The sequence below is a fragment of the Hippichthys cyanospilos genome, chromosome 12, assembly GCF_059441005.1.
Source record: "Hippichthys cyanospilos isolate Australia breed blue-spotted pipefish chromosome 12, RoL_Hcya_1.0, whole genome shotgun sequence".
Classification (NCBI taxonomy): domain Eukaryota; kingdom Metazoa; phylum Chordata; class Actinopteri; order Syngnathiformes; family Syngnathidae; genus Hippichthys; species Hippichthys cyanospilos.
In genome coordinates this window covers 19,001,096-19,020,236 of record NC_142380.1, presented here as the reverse complement: position 1 = coordinate 19,020,236, position 19,141 = coordinate 19,001,096, and the positions used below count along the sequence as shown (strand labels likewise).

At 40.3% G+C, this 19,141-nt stretch overlaps 1 protein-coding gene across 2 annotated transcripts in view; it reads left to right on the top strand.

The window, feature by feature from the left end:
* The window catches only part of depdc5 (DEP domain containing 5, GATOR1 subcomplex subunit), a 74,260-nt gene extending 56,720 nt beyond the window's left edge, over positions 1 to 17,540 (top strand). The window contains exons 32-41 of one of the 2 annotated variants that reach the window (XM_088429797.1): positions 299 to 411; positions 4,092 to 4,187; positions 7,916 to 8,048; positions 11,661 to 11,760; positions 11,840 to 12,079; positions 13,810 to 13,979; positions 15,260 to 15,431; positions 15,507 to 15,567; positions 16,746 to 16,828; positions 16,905 to 17,540. In XM_088429797.1, coding sequence (XP_088285923.1) covers positions 299 to 411; positions 4,092 to 4,187; positions 7,916 to 8,048; positions 11,661 to 11,760; positions 11,840 to 12,079; positions 13,810 to 13,979; positions 15,260 to 15,431; positions 15,507 to 15,567; positions 16,746 to 16,828; positions 16,905 to 17,203 — 1,467 coding nt within the window. In that variant the 3' untranslated portion in view covers positions 17,204 to 17,540. Of the gene's footprint in view, positions 1 to 298; positions 412 to 4,091; positions 4,188 to 7,915; positions 8,049 to 11,660; positions 11,761 to 11,836; positions 12,080 to 13,809; positions 13,980 to 15,259; positions 15,432 to 15,506; positions 15,568 to 16,745; positions 16,829 to 16,904 lie in introns of both variants that reach the window. The other variant, XM_088429796.1, reaches the window with a different exon arrangement.
* The last annotated feature ends 1,601 nt before the right edge of the window (positions 17,541 to 19,141 follow it).

The window sequence follows — 19,141 nt, the reverse complement described above, 5'->3', positions numbered from 1 at the left end:
AGACCATGGTGATTCAGAGCTATATAAATAAACTTGACTTGACTTCAGACCCATCCACTAGGCGTTTGTCTTCGGCCCCCACCTCTAAGTATGGCTCCTGAGGCCAATTCATAGATGAGGGAAAACACTATCTAAAACCGCTCATCTTCATAGTGTTTCTTCAGACTTCTTTGCCTGGTGTAACCCTAAAGTCATTATTTTAGTTGTATGGTTTATATGTAACTGTACTACTGTGGAAGAAATAAAGATGGTGCTGTAGGCTTTGATGATGATATTGCTGATGTGTTATTTCATATAGTTCACTGCTGAATACTTTGAAGGGATGGACAAGAGATTTCAAGTGGGACTGGCAGCTGGAACATCTGTACAGTCTACAGGAGAGACAGCAACTGCTGTTACTAATGACCCCAGGTAACACCCAATTTGAGGTGGTTTTGGTGGCAGCTATTATTAATCTGGTGCCATGACTGTTTTTTTGTTATGATTTTGTTTTTGTTTTTGGAGTCTCAGTTTGAAATAGAAATGGAGTTTGAAATAGAAGTATATGTTTACAACTCAACTTGTTTAACTCTCTCAATGCCATGGATGAGAATTCTTGTCTTTTAAAATAGTAATAAAAATAATAAATCATAAAATTCTCATCAAATACATTTTGTTGTTTTTTTGTTTTTTTTATGAAAGGGTCGCTGACATCCTTGCCAGGTGCTTATTTAAATATTAAGCTAATTGAGCACTTGTGATAACTGTGAAAAGTGGATGGCAGCATTGCTCACGTTGGGGAAGAAAGCCATACATACTACACATACAGTACATTAAATGTTTTTAATTCTAAGGAATTGAAATCAATCTCTTATATACCACCACCCATGTTTACTTAGACATAACACACAATATTCTGTCGGCCTTGAAAGATGAGTGAAAATGCTAAAATTCAACCAGCAGTCTAGGAGTAGCCTTTTCCGATAACGCTTGGCACTTAGAGTTACAGTTACCTTAGAAATCATTTCAGGTCTGTCATGGTTCAGGATGAGTGTGATGGTTGTGGGGTGTTGTAGACCCAAGTGCATGGATGCAGGAAGGCTGGCGGGCTCGAGATAATAGTTAGTTTGGGTGAAGGAAGCCAGGGAACAAAGTAAAAAAACAAAACAAAGAAAAAACAGTATACTAAGTAACAAAATAAAACCCAGAAATAAACTTACTGCAGACAACGGGGAAACGAGACTAGAAGAAAACAGGAAGGTAATTTATGACAGACTACGAGGGGGTGACAGACTATGCAGTAGTGATGGGTCTGGCAACACCAATGTGTGCGTTAAGCTCAGAGAACAACCCCCGAGTCGGTGCGTGTACTGCTTTAAAACAATCACAAAAACAGTGCATGACCAACGCTTGAACTGCGTTGACACAGCAAAAACCCGCCAAACTGCGTTTATAAGTACGTTCGTCTGAAAACGCGACGCAACCTCTGAAACGATCCACATCTCACATTTGCTTGTGAATGTCTTTGTGGATTATAGAGCAGCGCGGGGGGAAACAAAGATTGCCACAAGTTCCAGGACAGGTGACAGTGCTCTTCAGCCATAAACAAAACAGATCTGTGACGTTACTCGCATTGGTGAAAAATATACGTCAAAAACAAAGGAGAAATCTATTGTAATTTATCAAATACAGTGCAAGATACGGTTGCTTCTGTACGTTTTTCCCGTTATATCACAAAAATGACTTAGCATAGAAAAGAACACGAAACGAAATAAAACAAAGCAAAAGTTGAAATCTCAAAATTCCCATTTGAATTAAACGGAACATGAGATTCTATTGCTCGTTAATATGGCTGTTCGGATATTATTGCACTTCCTGGGAGCACATACAAGAGCTTACTGTGGACAACTTGAACAGGAGAGTTTTCTTTTTCTGCTGCTTGTCCTTCTTTTCTGCTGTTTGCCATTTAAGCGAATGGTAATGTGTTGTTGTCCGTTCCTCTTTCAGGGCTGAAGTTGCCCTCCGGGGTAGACGGCCCTACACGTTGGCTCGAATTGGAGCCCGCAGCAAAGTGCATGAGCAAAGTTTGAGGGTTTTTTTTGGGGGGGGGGGGGGGGGGGGGGGGTCCAATGACCTAAACTTTGTCTGCCAACTAAGTGTTTCTTCTGGCTGGGGCTGAATGTGGGAGAGAGGAGGGGAGAGAGAGTTCAGCAATTTCACGGGTGGGAAGAGGGGAGAGTTCAGCAGTCTCATGGCCTGGTGGGTGAAGCTGTGCCTGAGTTGGGTGGTGCGGGAGCGGAGGCTCCTGTACCTCTTTCCGGAGGGCAGGAGGCTGAACAGACTGTGTGCAGGGTAGCTTGTATCGGTGACAATCGTGACGGCTTTGCGGCTGAGGTGGGTGGTGTACAGCTCTTGCAGGGAGGGGATTGGAGCACCAATAATCCTCTCAGCTGTCCTCACGATGCGTTGTAGAGCCTTCCTGTTGTAGTTGGTGCAGCTCCCGCCCCACACGGTGATGCAGCTGGTGAGGATGCTTTCGATGATTCCTCTGTAGAATGTGGTCATGATGGGTGGCGCGGCACTTGCCCGCTTCAGTTTGCGCAGGAAGTAGAGAAGCTGCTGTGCTTTCTTGGCCAGAGATGCAGTGTTGGTGGTCCAGGAGAGGTCATCGCTGATGTGCACCCCCAGGAACTTGGTGCTGCTCACCCTTTCCACTGCAGCACCATCAATGGTCAGTGGGGGGTGTTGGGTGTGGCCTCTGGAAGCTGACGACCATCTCTTTGGTGTTGCTGATGTTTAGCAGGAGGTTGTTGTCTTTGCACCATCTGGTCAGAAGCTCCACTTCTTTCCTGTAGTGGATCTCGTCGCCGTTGGAGATGAGGCCCACCTTTGTTGTGTCGTCAGCAAACTTCACAAGGTGGTTTGAGCTGTGGGTTGCTGTGCAGTCGTGTGTCAATACAGCTCCAGCTCCTCCGGGAGGATCCCCAGGCATTCCCAGGCCAGCCTAGAGACATAGTCCCTCCAGTGTGTCCTGGGTCGTCCCTGGGGTCTCCTCCTACTGGGACATGCCCGATACACCTCACCAGGGAGGCGTCCAGCAGGCATCCTAACCAGATGCCCGAACTGCCTCAACTGGCTCATCTCAGTTGAGAGTCACTTTTATTACATTTAAAAACAACACAACAATCTACCACCTTTACTTCATCGCTCTCTCGTCACACCATAAACGCAACACTATTGTAACATTTTGAGGTGTTTTTGAAGCGCTTGGAATGATTTATAATATGACAAAAATCATGATACAAAAGCCACTGCGGAGATACCAATCCGGATTGATATGAAAAACGAAATAATACAAAATTAAGACGTTTCAAAACCGATGCGCGATGTATGAGAAAATGAATGTCGTATTGCAATATGTGTATTGCATCACTTTGTATTTCCCTATATCGATATATGGTTAGTATCACTCAGCCCTATTATTTACATTCAAAGATATGGAATAATACATTATTTAATGACTTGAATTATATTATTGTAAACACTAGGTCATCGAATCAGTGTCAGTTCAGTCTGTCAAGTGAGTTGCATGCAGGGATTTTTAAAGTCCAGCTGGTGTCAGTATTTGATGATACAATATCAACACAGTGTGTCATTGTGACAACACCCTCCATATTACGCAGACAACAATAAAGTGACAGTGACAGCAAACAACAACGACCCAACAAGAACTGAAAGAAAACAGGAAACTAAATACATTCCAAACTGACGAGGCATTGATGACCACCTGGACAAGGCATTATTGGTGCAGAAAGCTGATTGGCTGACACAAGGGAAGCAGGTTAATGAGGACAGGTGGATGCGATCAAACTAACATAGAAAATGGCTGAATGAATGGATTATTTTTTTGAATTTACAGAATTGTATAAGAGTAATAGTCAAAAAAGGTGGCATTGTGACTTTTTTCCCTGTTCTCTGAAGCATTGTGATTGTGTGTGCACATGCTATTAGAACTAAAAAGTTGAATGAATATGGTAAAAACTATGTTCAAAAAATCTTGACCTCTGCATTTCAATCCATATATTTTATCAATATGTCTTTATCTTTTATAGATTAGCTGGGAGCAATGGACAATTTCTAGAGGAGGAATGTTCTCTCTCGTCTTCGTCAACACTCTTGGAAATACTGGAGGCCTTTAAAAATCCCACGTAAGTGTTTTTGTATAAAATTGTTGATGTGGGTGAATGCACAGTAATTTCGACAAGATGGCAGCATTTATTAAAATTGTTTAATTTCTAGCATAATTTCTAGCATAAAAACTCAAGTACTGTAAATTTGATATTTTTGATATTGATATTTGAGACAAATCAAGTGCAACAACTAGGAATCAATCATGTGATTTTCATTTTTAATAGATATTTTTGAAAATAGTATATAAAAACGGGAATATATCAGTGCCGATCTGTGAGTTTCACACATACGCCTTCTGTGACGTCAGACTCTCGAATAAATACCCCTCATGCACACACGTACGCATTACTGGGCTACACAGGCTATTTTTTGAGCTTTTAAATGTCAGTAAACCCGCATCAGCCATTAAAACTTGTCATTATATGTGACACTGGCAAAACTAAAAAAAATAATAATAATTTAAAATAAATATCCATGATATTTTGTGAAGTCCAAATTACAAATCACAGTTTGATATAAGAACATCATTTTATTTCTTTACTCTTACTTGAATATGAAAAAAAAACACAAACATATTAAAATTGAAATGATAAATAAAGAAAAGGCTTGCACAACAAACAAACGGCGGTCACAATCGATCAGTCTTTTCAATATCTCCCAATTTGTCTTGACCTCTTCATACTGTCTTTCTCTTCGCACTGAGAAGTACAGTTTATCCACTTGGGTGTTCCCAAAGGTTTTTTAAAAACATCGTAGCGCATTGAGGAGCTCTCTTTACTTTCGAACTGAGATGTACAATACTGTACATCCACCCGGGTGTCCCAACATGTTTTTAAAAGCACTGTAGTGCGTGTGTCCAGCCGTGCTTTGGTGATTTGTTGCTGCCTTGGTTAAACAATTGAAGTTTACAAATCCAGTGTAGCTCCAAATCGATCCTTTAAAAACAAAAGGCATTCCCAGCAGAACAATTTGCAGTGCCCCTTAGAAGCCGTAAGCCAGGGGTAGAGTTCATTTTTCATTGATTGGAAGTGGCGGACAAAACACCTTCCACTTCATGGACAACTTAGCTAATAGCTATGCATTTCTTAACCTGAAAAGATAGAATTGCTAAATGTTACACACAAAAACATGAAACGTTAGGAACTCCCTGTATTTAAAAAATGCAGGTCTGCATGTGCGACAGAAATCACCGATGCATAACATGGTGTGCTTCACTGCGTGCATTTGCTTACCTACCTATTTTGATCCAAAATCTGTCATGGCTTGAAGCACACTTAAATGTCGTGCAAGATTTACCACTCCTACCCCCATTTTCCCCCAAATTTTCCTTTATTTTGCAAATATGAAAAGAGCACGTGAATGAAGCGCCAGTTATTTCTAATGCAAACACTGGATTGAAGGGAGATGAAAATGAGTGGTGGACTAAACGCTTATCGGCTGTTCCGTTCCCAAAGAAGTACAAGTGCTGTGTTTCCTTCCCATCTAATGAAAAGTGTTTGGAACAGCTCTCGCACTACACGCTACTGACTGTAGCGCAAGATCAAAACAAACCATTACAAACAGTAAAGAACATTGGCAATTTATTAATTCTTCTAATTCCAAAGCATTGTCATCTTGACATTGATCTTTGTTTTATAACCAAGCCTAATAGCACGGTAAGAACAGGTTGCAAAAATGTCCTTCGTGGCACAGAAAAACGCTTAGAATAAATTCTAGTTTCCAGCCATTCATCTCTCCATGGTTTAACAGTTGCTCATCCAGAGACTTTCTGCACAACTTTGGCTTTCATTATGAACAGAAGGAAAAAGTCAAGTGAGCATTTGTGGTCGCGCGTCATCGGCGCAACGAGCCTTTCAAAACAAGAGATCAGATATATACTGTAATCATTTTAAATGAATACAAAAATCACACTAGCAAATTTATTCGCAAAGTTTTTGCATGCTCACTTTCCGGCATTCTTGCTGGCGGAATAGATTGCAAGGTATGGCATGGTCTGTACTGGTCTGTTGTGGAAAAGAAAGAACTGAGCTGAAAGGCGAAGCTCTCGATTTTACAGCCTATCTACGTTCCTGCCCACACCTTTGGTCACGAGCTGTGGGACCAGAATGAGATCCCAGACATAAGAGGCAAAAATTAATTTCCTCTGCAGGCTGTCTGGGCTCTCCCCTGGAGAAAATATGAGAAGCTCGGCTATCGGGGAGGGACTTAGTGTCGAGCTGCTGCTCCTCTGCCTTGAGAGGAGCCAGTTGAGGTGGTTCGGGCATTTGGTTAGGATGCCTCCAGGACGCCCCCCTGGTGAGTTCCAGGCATATCCCATTGGGAGGAGGCTGAGGGGATGACCCAGGACATGCTGCAGGGAATGTCTCTTAACTGGCCTGGGAACGCCTGGGGATCCTCCCGGAGGAGCTGGACCAAGTGGCTGGGAAGAGGGAAGTCTGGGCTCCGCTGCTGAGGCTGCTGCCCCCACGACCCGACCCCAGATAAGCGGAAGATAATTGATAGAGTCATGGATGGATGGATCATGTTTTTTCTATATCCCTGATGGATTGTTTTAGCCCAATGTCTACTTTTTTCACTAAAAGTACAAACAGCTCCATTGACGTCGTATTTAGAGATAACCTCACTACATTGGAAATGAAATAATCCACTGGAAATTTACTCCAGGCCTTTTATTTGCCTCTTGTGAGTGAAACAATGAAGGAATTACATAAACTCCTTTTTGAAACAGCTGTGTAACTAATTGTCCAAATACTTTTAATCCTTGAAAGTGGAAGACACATTTTGAATGTGTTGTAAATCCAAAACCATTCATCTTGTTTGAGTGTAAACACCCTCAGCGTCTGCACTTCAAGCACATATTGATTGTTTTATTTCAGATCCTTTGTGTTTTTCGGATATAGAATGTAAAAAACACAAAAGAAAAAGCATGACATAAATCAAATGCATCATTATTATTTTTATCATTCTTATTATTACTATTATTGTTATTATTATTATTATTATTATTGTCACGGTGAACGCCCCTTTTTTGACAGCTGTCACGTGAGCGCAAGCCGAGCACGTTAATCACGCAGCTCCTCGTAATCAATGGAAACAAACAGACTAATTCCCTAGCCGTGACTAGTAGGCAGTCGGCAATAGATGCCATCGCACCACGAGGTAATGTCAGGCGCAGACATTAAATTATCATAGAGCTGTTTTATTTGAACCCGAAGCAAAAACTGAGCAGACAGCCAGTAAGCTCCCGTTTGTTCCTCTGCGTTGTGGAGTATTCTGTTATGTAGTATTGTGTACCTGCTTTTATAAGGAATGTGGAAAGAGTTAATGGCTTTTGTTTGTCTTTAAAGTTTTTTACCTATGGGTAAGCCTATGCCTATGGCCATGTGTGCGGCTACGGCTATGGCTCATCTGTGACACTCCTTTACCAACCAACATAACACAAGGATTGAAGAAAAATAAACATAAAAATAAAAAAGGAAAAACGAGCCTGGTCATTGAGTGGAACCCAGTTTGACGCTCAGCTTTTGTTACTACCCTTCAAGTGTGGGACAAGCCCAGCGAAGAAGCTAAAACACTTGACAATCATTATTATTATTATTATTAATAATTCATTTAAAAAATTGTGTCAATATTTATGGGTGTGACTGTAAAGACAAAAATGCCCCAAAATTGCAGATAGCAAATATTTTGTTAGGGCAATGGACATGTGGCAATTGATTTGTTTGTATTGTGTCTGATTACATAGGACTGGTGTACTCCTGCTCCCAGAACAGAGGGGCCTACCGTTCAACTGCTTCATAAGTGCTGAGGTCATCCACTGGTTAGTCACAAATGTTGAGGGTGTAACCACACAGAGCATGGCTGTTGATGTTATGCAGGTAAATGTTGACTGTGATCCAAATAATTTTGGTTGTTATAAGTGTCAATATCGCTTCTCCAAATACGAATATTTCTCCTTTTTTTTTTTCATGTTCCACGTTTTAACATAGCATTGTTACATTTTAGGCGGTGTGTTTGTGAAGTCTTTAAAACTATATTATGTAAATTCTGGTGCAATATGTTGGAAGCAGTGGGTGGAAAAAAACAGTTATGCTCCATCGCACATGTTACTGATGAGTTCATTGGCAATTTGAATTTGATTTAAATGCCTTATCATCCATAAAGCACAGTGTTTTTTCAAAAATTTCAATTTACATCCTTAAATATACAGTAAGTGTACAGTAATCTGCCAAGAAAAGCCATTTTTCAGACAGAGTTCAGACTGACCACCTTTTTATTTATTTCTCCTTCTCCAGCGATGATGCTCCAAAATCGTGAGACACAGTTAAAACTGCAAACAAAATGTAGGCCAATATGAGTCATTTAAGTCAATACTAACATAATGTAACAATAACTAACACATTAATATGTCCGAAGCACATTTTAATTTCAACACAAACAAAAATAAATCACTGTGTGCACATCTTAAGGACAGTTTCGCTGACAATATAACATGGGTTTTTGTACCAACGTCTTTCCGCTTCTCTTCCAACACCCACAGTTCCATAGTACAAACTCAAAGGACATGTGTCATGTTGTCGTGCATTTTTAAATTAAATGACTACACAGTAGGTCCGCACAGTATATTAAAAAAAATATTGTCCTGCAATAATGGACCTTGCACTATGCACATCAAAAAGATGTGCATAACAATGTTCCCTCATTTATCGGGGGGGTTGCATTCCAAAAATAACACGCGCAAAGTGGGGTGAAGTAGTCAGCTTTATTTTTTTTATTATTTTACAATGCAATACTGAACTATAAAATAAAACCAAAAATCAAAACCTGTTTTAAAGCCCAAAATTTGTTTAAAACAATCATTTTAATATAATAATACAAGGTTTTAAACATTGTCACTCGCCTATTTCACAGTCCCAGCTGTGCCTCTTCGTCCTGGACTCTGCTCTGCTTTAGTTTCTGTTTCTACTGTTTCGGTGCAGGAGCCTTTCTCTGAGAGAAGAACATTGTTATGGGTAGTTCTTGGCGCTCTTTGTTTTTCTGAGCAAGAAGATTTTTATATATGCCTGGACATTGAATTAAAGTGAAGCCTCTTATATCATAACAATACACTTGAAATTTCAATTTATTACAAAAGAAATCAAGGTAAAAGTCAGATTTCCAATGCTGTGCATTTCTCCGTTGCTCTCTATGTAGGCACACAGACGTGTGTGTTTGCTCTCAGCCTACGAGTCAAGTGATCGGCTCCCAGAGACCAAGCTGTCAATCAATGTGCTTCCTAGCATGTTCGTAACGTGTGTGTGTGCTGAGCTGAGCGCACTCGAGCGGTTATAGGAGTTATAGGAAAAATATCCACACTGTAAAGCAGCGAAGCCGTGAAAGAGGAACCGCGATATAGCGAGGGATCACTGTATTCCCAAAAATGCGCCTTCACCATCAGAAGCTAATACAACCCCCCCTTGGCCACCATAGCAGAAATACGGGTGTATGTGCTTACAAGTGTTTTGTTTTTGATAGTGAAGCATCTGTACAAATAATGTACTTTTTGCTCCCCAAAATGGCTTAACTGGAATTTGAGATTTCAAATTACTTATGTGCAACTTATGTTGAACACTTAGGGTTTTACACATGTTAGCTAATTAACATAGGTTTGCCCGCCATACGGCGAATTCGTGTTACGATCCCAACCGCGGAATGGATTAATCTCATAAACCAGGGACCTACTGTACTGAAATTTTTAAATCTTGACGGTTCCAGTAGATCAATTTACTAGTTTGGGTACCAGTCAATACCCAAATCCTGTTACCCAACCCTACTTAAAATGAAGCGGATCTACAGAACTAGAATTTTTCCAGTTCCTTATAATAAATTGCAGGGAGTAATTTGGGATTCAGATTAAGATTAAGATTGATTCTTTTAATCGCCATTTTTGTCAAACGTGATATATACCAGGGGTGTCCAAACTTTATGCAAAGTGGGCCAGATTTAGTGTGTTAAAAATGTTGGGGGGCCAACCTTGGCAGGCGTTCTTTACATATAACAGCAATTAATTTAAATACATTTCAGCGAGCCGTTTCTGTGCTTAACATTTGCTTTTTTATTTTAAATTTCAGATATCTTAAGCATGTGTTTTGGTTAATTTGAAACATGCATATCAAAAATGAATTGACATTAAATATTGAAATTGAATATTCACATTTTTTTAACACTAACTTTTTCGTAACAGTTGAACAGAAGTAAATGTACTCTTGGGTGCAAATTACATTTGAAACTTAAAAAAATATCTCACCATGGCAGTTTAATATTTATAGAATTTTTTAAACATAATAACAGAGAATTGAACAATCGGCATATCAACAAGTTCAGCGCTCATTTAAAATATGAAATTAGTAACTATAAATGTTTATTGGATTTTTAAATGGCATTATTCTGTAGTGAAAACTTAAAAAAAAAAAAAAAAACATTTTCATACTTATCGTAAATGAAAAATGACTTGTCCGCATGAGTGTGATGGGTGAAACTGAGATCTGGAGTGCAGGACAAATGACTCTTTGTCAGTAATATGGATGCGCAAGATGTCTTGTAAGTGGGAGTCTGATAGCAGAGTCCACACACGGCTCTTATTTCAGTTCATAACCGAGAATGTCTTCTCACACAAATACGTGGAACCGAACAAGCTTAGCATTTTCTTATCGAATGTTCGAATCTCTTGGAAACTTGTCCTTATCCAGTTGTCAGTAAAAGTTGGCTATAAACCTGCTGGTGCTGACCGCAGCTCACTGCGTCACACTGCAGCTCAACTTTCCTCCTTTTGTTGATTGTCGCCATTTTAGAAAATTAGGGGCTCATACAGTCAATTACTCATATACTAATTTGCTGTTCCTAATTGAGCATATAGATGGCAGCATTTAGCACACGCAGGTATCAGCACTGCTGCCTAATGTATTAATTCTCCATGCGCGCCAGAAGTTATTGATTTTATGATGGAGGCTGCGGGCCGGATGGAAATTGACCACGGGCTGCATTTGGCCCCCAGGCCAGACTTTGGACATGTCTGATATATACAATCAACAGTGGGAATAGTAATGGCACTGAGTAAGTGCAGGTGCAGGTAAGTGTACAGTAGTGCAAATCAGTCCTGAAACATCTTCCTTGGGGGGTACACCTGAGTCATTCATCAGTCGGGCTGCTGAGGGGAAAAAAACAGAGTCTATGGCGGTTACGGGTGGTTATGAATGCATGTTTTTGACGTGTGGGAGGAAGCCAGAGTGCCCCCCCCAAGAACCCATGCGGGCTCAAGGAGAACATGCAAGCTCCACATAGGAAAGCCGGAGTGAGGTGGATTTGAACTCGGGTCCTTTCAACTCGGGTTGAACTGTGAGGCAGACATGCTGACCACTGCTGAAAAATCACAATACTTCCAATTATTTTTGTTTGAGGGCATCTCTCAGAATATCAAACATGTGTTTTTGTTTTCTCCTTTGTCCTCTTAGAAAATGCTTGAGGAAGGTTTGGTGGCCCATGCATCTGGAGATGCGATGCGGACCTTTGTTTATGGGTTCTACGTCTATAGGATTGTGGCAGAGAAGGATGGTGAGTGGGTTTAAATCACTTACCAAAGTGTGCAAAATTTCTAGAATTACACAAGTGACATTTCTTTCTCATTCAGCAGGCCAGGCCACACAGCTCCCCCCAACACAGGCTTGTGGCTGGTCCACCACAGCCTTGGAAGATTTTGCCCAATTTCAGAGAAAATGGTTTGAAGTGGCCTTTGTGTTGGAGGAGCAACCATTATCTGACCTCCCAGCATTCCTCCTTCCCTGGCTTCCAAGCCGACCAGTCTCTTATGCAAGCAGGCATAGCTCTTTTAGTCGAAGCTTTGGAGGACGCAGTCAATCAGCAGCACTGCTAGGTACATCCAGCCAATCGGGGTCCAACTCAAATAGTACCATTTGATGCCACAATTCCTCGTTACTATGCATTAGGTCCAAGTTTTTGCCTATCGCACCCTCACTGCATCACAGATTTTCTTTTTATGGGGAAGGGGGCGGGGGAGGGGGGTGTAAAAAGCTATATCGCGGAGAGATGTGTGGTGAAGGTTTCCTGCATGCCGGACAGTCGAGTTAACTATAAATGCACTTGCCACGGGCACTCCTCAGACTTCAAACTACTGCAGTACACATATTTACCTAAATCTTAAATTACTACACCTTTCACAGAAACTATACTGTTATCCTTTCCCATCCCTTTGTAGTTTCACAGAAAGCCGCGGTTATATTAGTGGTGGCCGGAAGTCTAATTAAAGTGAAGCCTGTGGCTCACCAAAGATGGTCCATGGTCGCTCTAGGAACCAATCACGTGTCACCAATGAGGCCAGGAGAGGATTGGAATTTCAAATGTAAACTCTGATTGTTATCATCTTTGGTCAGCTACAAGCTTCACTTTAAACGTCCAGTCGCCTCTAATGTATTGTAACTATGACTCTCCCTGTGAGTTAAACATGTAGAAACTAAGCTTTATTGAAAAATAACTTTTACTTTGGAGCTGTCCAGTTAGCAAATCTTGTGTTGTTAATTTTCATGAAAAGTAAAAACATTGGCTTTTGAATTCATGTCCAGAATGTATTTCCTAGGGGTGGAATCTTTGACTGTCTCACAATTTCATTCGATTCCGATTTAGGGGTCTCCAATTTGAAAGGAACATGCCTTTTTCCACAAAAATAGCGTGTGGATAACTGCTAATTTTTGAAACGGTCTATAAATTGTTTTTTTCTTTTATAATATAAAATAAGATAACAAAAATTTTACAAAAATGTTGGGCAAGATACATTGTCATTTGACAGGAAATTGCACCACCAAACTATATGATTCAAGTAAGACGAGCTTGGCGAGTTGCAACGTAAAATAGTCGCTGGTGACTTCTCCCTACGGAGCACTCTCCATTCATATATGAATCTTACTTTGATAAATTCCTCTCGCATGTTACCGTATGATACATACAGCCTGATTAGATTGCATGGTAAAAGGTAAAATGGACTTTCACTTATATAGTGTTTTTCTATCTTGGGTACTCAAAGCGCTTTACACAAACTAGTCATTTACCTACTTATGACGCAGCATCAGGAGCAACTGGGGGTTCAGTGTCTTGCTCAAGGACACTTTGACATGGTCTTGATGGTCGGGGGATCGAAACCACAGCCTCTAAGCTGGGAGATGATCACTCTACCACCGAGCCATGCCGCCCTCGATATTACTGTATATCTTAGAACCAAACATAAAATGAGGACTAAATAAGTCTGTAAAGGTGTTAAAATATACAGTATCAGGCCCGTATTATACAGTTCCCAAGTATCAAGTGTTTTTATATATTTAATATATAATATAGTAATATATTATATATATATATATATATATATATATATATATATATATATATATATATATATATATATATATATATATATATATATAAAACTGTGTGTGTGTGTGTGTCTGCGTGCGTGCACGCACACGTGTATGTGCATGTGCGCATATTCCTCATACTCAGTACGCTTAAGAGAAGCATTACAGGACCTTTGTCCATGCTAATTGTCACCTGTTCAGTCATGTCATTTGACTCTCATTTTCTCTGTGTATTCCTTAGCTACCACAGTTCCAGAGCAGAAGACAGTGACTTTGAATGTGGATGCTAATAATCGCTGGGGTAGGACTGAATGGTGCACCTGCTATTACCATGGCAACTTCTCTTTGAATTCTGCCTTTGAGATCAAACTTCATTGGATGGCTGTCAATGCAGCCGTACTCTCTGAGATGGTAATATTGCATTGTTACGCTCATTTGGTAGGCTTTCGGTGGCCGGATGTCAACTGCTGGCATTTAGCTTTTTCACATATTCGCGCAAGGGGTGGGGGGTGAGCTTGTTGTGCACTTCATAGTGGATCTGGAAAGGAGAGCCCCACTGAGAACTTTCACTTTTCTTTTGGGATGTAGCAGAGCTAATGTTTTCTCCTATGGTACTATTCTTCTTCTTCTTTGTTAAACATTGTGTGTCCCTTGCTTTGGGGCTATACTCATCTGACTGGGAAAAAAAAAAGATTCAATGTCTCAGTCAAGTGTCCAAAGATGTGCTTAATACTGTACTATCAATGCCGCACTATCGCTATCTTGGCACAGGAACTACAGTTCAACAAAAGGAAGTAAATGATGCACGTAGCAGTTTCCCCTCTGCCATTCTAGAAGCCAGGTGCATGCTCTTGCTTGGCTCTGTTTTTGTATTGAAAGCTCAGCTAGCCGTGTTGGTTAGCTGATGGGCTGTCGTGACACGCAGAGCTAACAAAGTGAAAATTTTTTAACTTGGGGCAACGGGTCACGATCAGTTTCGCGTCGCTCCAGTCGCGCCCAAATTGTCGCTTGGCGTCCAGTTCCCCCTTGTCGCACAAACTACATTGACTGCAATACAAAACCGTCTGCTTTTTCGCCCCGTTTGCGTTCGGTGTGAACGCAGCATTGCAGTGCATTATTAGGTGTGAAGTGACAGGCCTTTAAAAAAAAAGTGAATACCCGAGACCTCAAAAAGTATGGCGAGGGAACACTGTATTTACTAATCATCTAAAACTAAAATATAAATATTCCAACAAAGGCCTGCCATGTCCATAATCCATGATAAGGAACGCGACAGTACATCATATCTTTACTTTTATTAGTAGTATTAGTAGTAGTAGTATTAACTAAGTTGCAGGGGCGAAATGGAGTCGGGCTAGCAAAGGGGCTGAATTTGTCAACCTCACCATGTTTAGTAGGCTTTTTATGGCTAATGCTAACCGGACTAGTGGGTTGACTATGTCCCCCACCATTAGTTGTGTCTGCCACATCTACAGTTTTTAAATTGCTCTGCTCTCGCTTGAAGGACATGTCCCTTTAGCAGGAAAAGTCCCTCTCTGAAAAGGGTGCAGGTGTTGCAAATTGGTGGACGTGGTCAAGTGCACAAAGACATACTTATGTTAAATTAGCTCTGTCTGTCTGGTTATCTATCAATCTACTGTAAGTAAAGGTTTCACTATCATCTTTCAAGTCTGTTTTGATCTTTTTATTAGGTTCAAGGTTGGCACCGGAAAGCGGCATCTTGTGGTTTCTTATTAGTGCCTGTGTTGGAGGGACCGTTCGCGCTGACATCACACCTATATGGAGATCCTCTGAGAGCTCAAGTCTTCATTTGCCTCAATATTCACTGTCTGATCAAGAACGATAGCGAAAACATTTTTGAAGGTACACAATCGCAATAAATGACAGCTATTACCCTCTCCATAAAATTTCTACATTTATATTGTGTTTATCAAACAGGTTTCGAGCCAGAGACCTACTGGGACAGAATGCAGCTCTTTCAAGAGGCCATACTGTTCAGGTTTTTCTTTTTCCATGGGTGTATTGACTGAACGATCCTTGCAAATGCTGTTCACATCTTATATCTTAAAACAGCAATATTATTCAATGTGAAAAATTCCAACAATGCAGAAGAATAGGCCTGCAACCTTTGCCTAGTCTGTAAACATCCATTGCAGTTTTAAAGGGCTTCACGAGAAATGTGAACTTTCATTACGTGTCTTCAATCTAAAATCACATAATTGGCTGGTTGAATTCAACACAGGTTGCATTTTTACGTTTTAGCAAACTTTAGCAAGCAGATGTCTGCAAGGTGCTTCATTGGTAAACATTGAGCTGAATGAAAAAACTAACCTTTTTGTTCATGGTTGTGGTTTCAGAATTATGATGTGTGTGTTAAGGCACCACTGCAAATATTTCTTTCAAAGGCTTAATTTGTCCTTCTTTTCCCATTTCACATGCTCACACACACACAAAGAAGTCTTTCTGTTGTATAGCTTTCTATTCCTAGTCCCTAACCTTAACCATCACAGCAGATAGCCTAATCAATCAATCAATCAATCCAGTGAAACATTTCATCATTACTACTTTTACCTCTGAAAGCAGGTGGTGACCCAAAAAAAAGTCTGAACTTGTGGGGTCCACCAAAATGGCCCCCACAAATGCAAGAGGTCCCCACAAATAAAACCCAGAATTTAACCCCCCCCCCATGGTGCAAAAACTAAGGACACATGTTTACACACATGCACACACACACCAAGCACAAATATCAATTATAAACCGCCATCAATTACAAACTTTAACTAGACGACGCCTCAAGGGATGAAACGTTAGCTTGATAGAATCTTCAAAGATGATTTTAGGCTTGAGGTCAAATCACCATTTTTACCTGTTTCATTTTTTCCTCAGCTTTTAAAAGCTTAAAATCTTGTTGACAATGTTGCTTTGTTCTGAGTAACTCCATTTACATGCATTAGCTCACAAGAGTTATGTTGAGTTTCTTTATTCCAATCAAAACAGCGATCTACAGATAACATTATGATGCAAGTTGACATAATTTGTTTCTTTTTACATTTTACTGTCAATAAAACACATTACTTTCATCACACACACCACAGTAATAATGATGAGGATGTCAAACCTTACAAGAGCAGTCTTCGTAATCAAATGCGTAACATTCCGACATAAATATTTTTCCAGATTTGGGTTCGTGCTGGACAGGTTTTCTGCTTCAACTTTTAATTATCCGTCAGAGAACAGGATCCAATATATTCATGTTACAGGTTGGTTCCAAAGGTTCTATAGAATGGAAGTATTTTCTTGTAACGGTGATGCTTCATTCTGTCCATTTTCTTTTAGGCACCGTTCTGCTCCAACTGCCATACTCCAAACGAAAGTATACCAGTGGGCAACAAAGACGACGCAGGAACTCCACTACGTCCAACAGCCAGGGCTCAGTCAGTGTTGACGATCGAATTGGTTTCTATTGGGCCTACAACACAATGTTGACAAAAGCATGGAGAACTGGTGTTCTGGGTGACGAGAGGCTGGCTGACCGCCTGCTAAAAGACTTCACAGACTTCTGTGCCAATAAAGACAACAGACTGCTGAACTTCTGGAACAACTGCCATCAGAAAATGAATTCCAGCACTCCCTAAAGGCAGTAACCGTAATTTTATGTTTCAGTGCAATATTAAATGTGGATGATTGCGTTTGTTTGAATTACAACCAACCCAAACAGTCAATCCTTTGCAATCCCTGTCTAATACCATCAGGCAAATATTTTTTTTTCTTGCGTGCCTTATTGAAATATGGTTGCCCTCAAAGAGCTGATTATTCACTTCGAAACCACATGTAAGCTCATGATTGTGCAATATTGTTTGAAACTCAACAAACCATGTGACGTTCGTCCTATGTGTTGCTATGAAATCCAGACAGTCTTTTGTCTTTCAAATAAAAGCTGAGGATGCATTCCCATGCCATTTTCAAACAGGACTCAGTGACCCAAAATTCATACCCAATCATAAGACAAGATGGCCCATGGAGTGACCGCTCCAAGATCCCTATTGGTTTTTTTAGAATGTCAATCTTAATAGGGCCAGTGCAGTGACTTCGGCAAAGTTTATTGGTTTTGTAGAAATTGTTAACATTAGGGCACGAGCAGAGACCACTGCGAGGTGCCTTTTTTGGAGGTGTAGAAATTATTATTAGTAGTAGTAGTAGTAGTATTACTGAGAGGCCCTTCATTTTTTTAGAAATTATTTGAACCCGCGGAGTGGCCCTTTTGTTTTAATATAAAGTATTACTGAATTATTGTTAGAATACACACACACACACACATACAGTACATGCATAGTACAGTGTATATATGAATGTCGGTCCGTGCATTTCATATTTAGGCCTTCAGTGATGTCCTTATGCTACGTGCACAGCGAACACGACAAAGCATGTCGTTTACACTCTACGTGAGGCGTTTTGTTGCGGGGGTCAAGATCACTTTTGTGAAGTCACTGTCGCGCGAGAGGAGGGTAGTGAGCTTGCTGTGTACTTTACATTGGATCCGGAAAGCAGAGCATTGCTGAGAACTGTCAATTTTTCTAGGATGTAGCTGAGCCAATATTTTCTCCTACAGAACTTTTATTCTTGTGTTTTACACTGCGTGTCCCTCGCTTTGCGGCAATACTCGCCTGCAAAAAAAAAAAAGTTGCAACGTTGTAATCCAATGGCTAAATCCTTAGCTGTCAATGCTGCACTATCATTATCTTGATACAGTAACTACGGTTTAACAGCTGTTAAAAAAGGAAGCAAACACTGCACATACCAGTTGTCCCAAGTTCTCCCATCCGCCATTCTACAAGCCAGGTGAGTGCTCTTGCTTGTCCGACTCAAATAAATAGCCCTTATAATACCATTTATGACATCTGAAGAAATCGTATACAGAAGCGCACGTACGCATTATTGAGCGTTGCATCATCTTGTGTACAACAATGGCTATTTTTTAAAGCATTTAAGAATCAATAACCCTGTATAACCCCAGTAAAATATAAATACAACAAAAAGGGAAAAGAAATCAAACTGAACTAAGCCTCAGCAACTAACACATCATTGTGGAACAAGTCAATCCACCTATTTATAAATATATTTTCAAGTCAACCTATTTATATACATATTTTCATAAATAAATATCAATGAATATAAATAGGTACATGTACATTGAATATACAACCCTTAGGTGAACATTCTGTGACTACCTGTTCACATTAACTCAGTTTAAGGTGCCCCTCCCCCATGGAGGAAGTGGCAACAACCACAGCCTAATTGAATCACCTGCTTCCTGATTGCAGTCAGTAAAACTCACTGGACAGTTAACAGCTCTGACTGCTAACACTCTCCAAAGCTATCACCACAACGGTGTCATTAACCCAGTCAAGTTTTGTATATAAAATAACTGTTTTAATATTACTTATAATTCCTCATTAATTCCCACTGTTCTCTCCAAAACTTTTTATCGGCGCATTTACTCATCCGATTTACACCGTTCCAACTTGAATAGATTCCCCCGATTCCTGTCATTCCATGAATTCCATTTTCCTCTT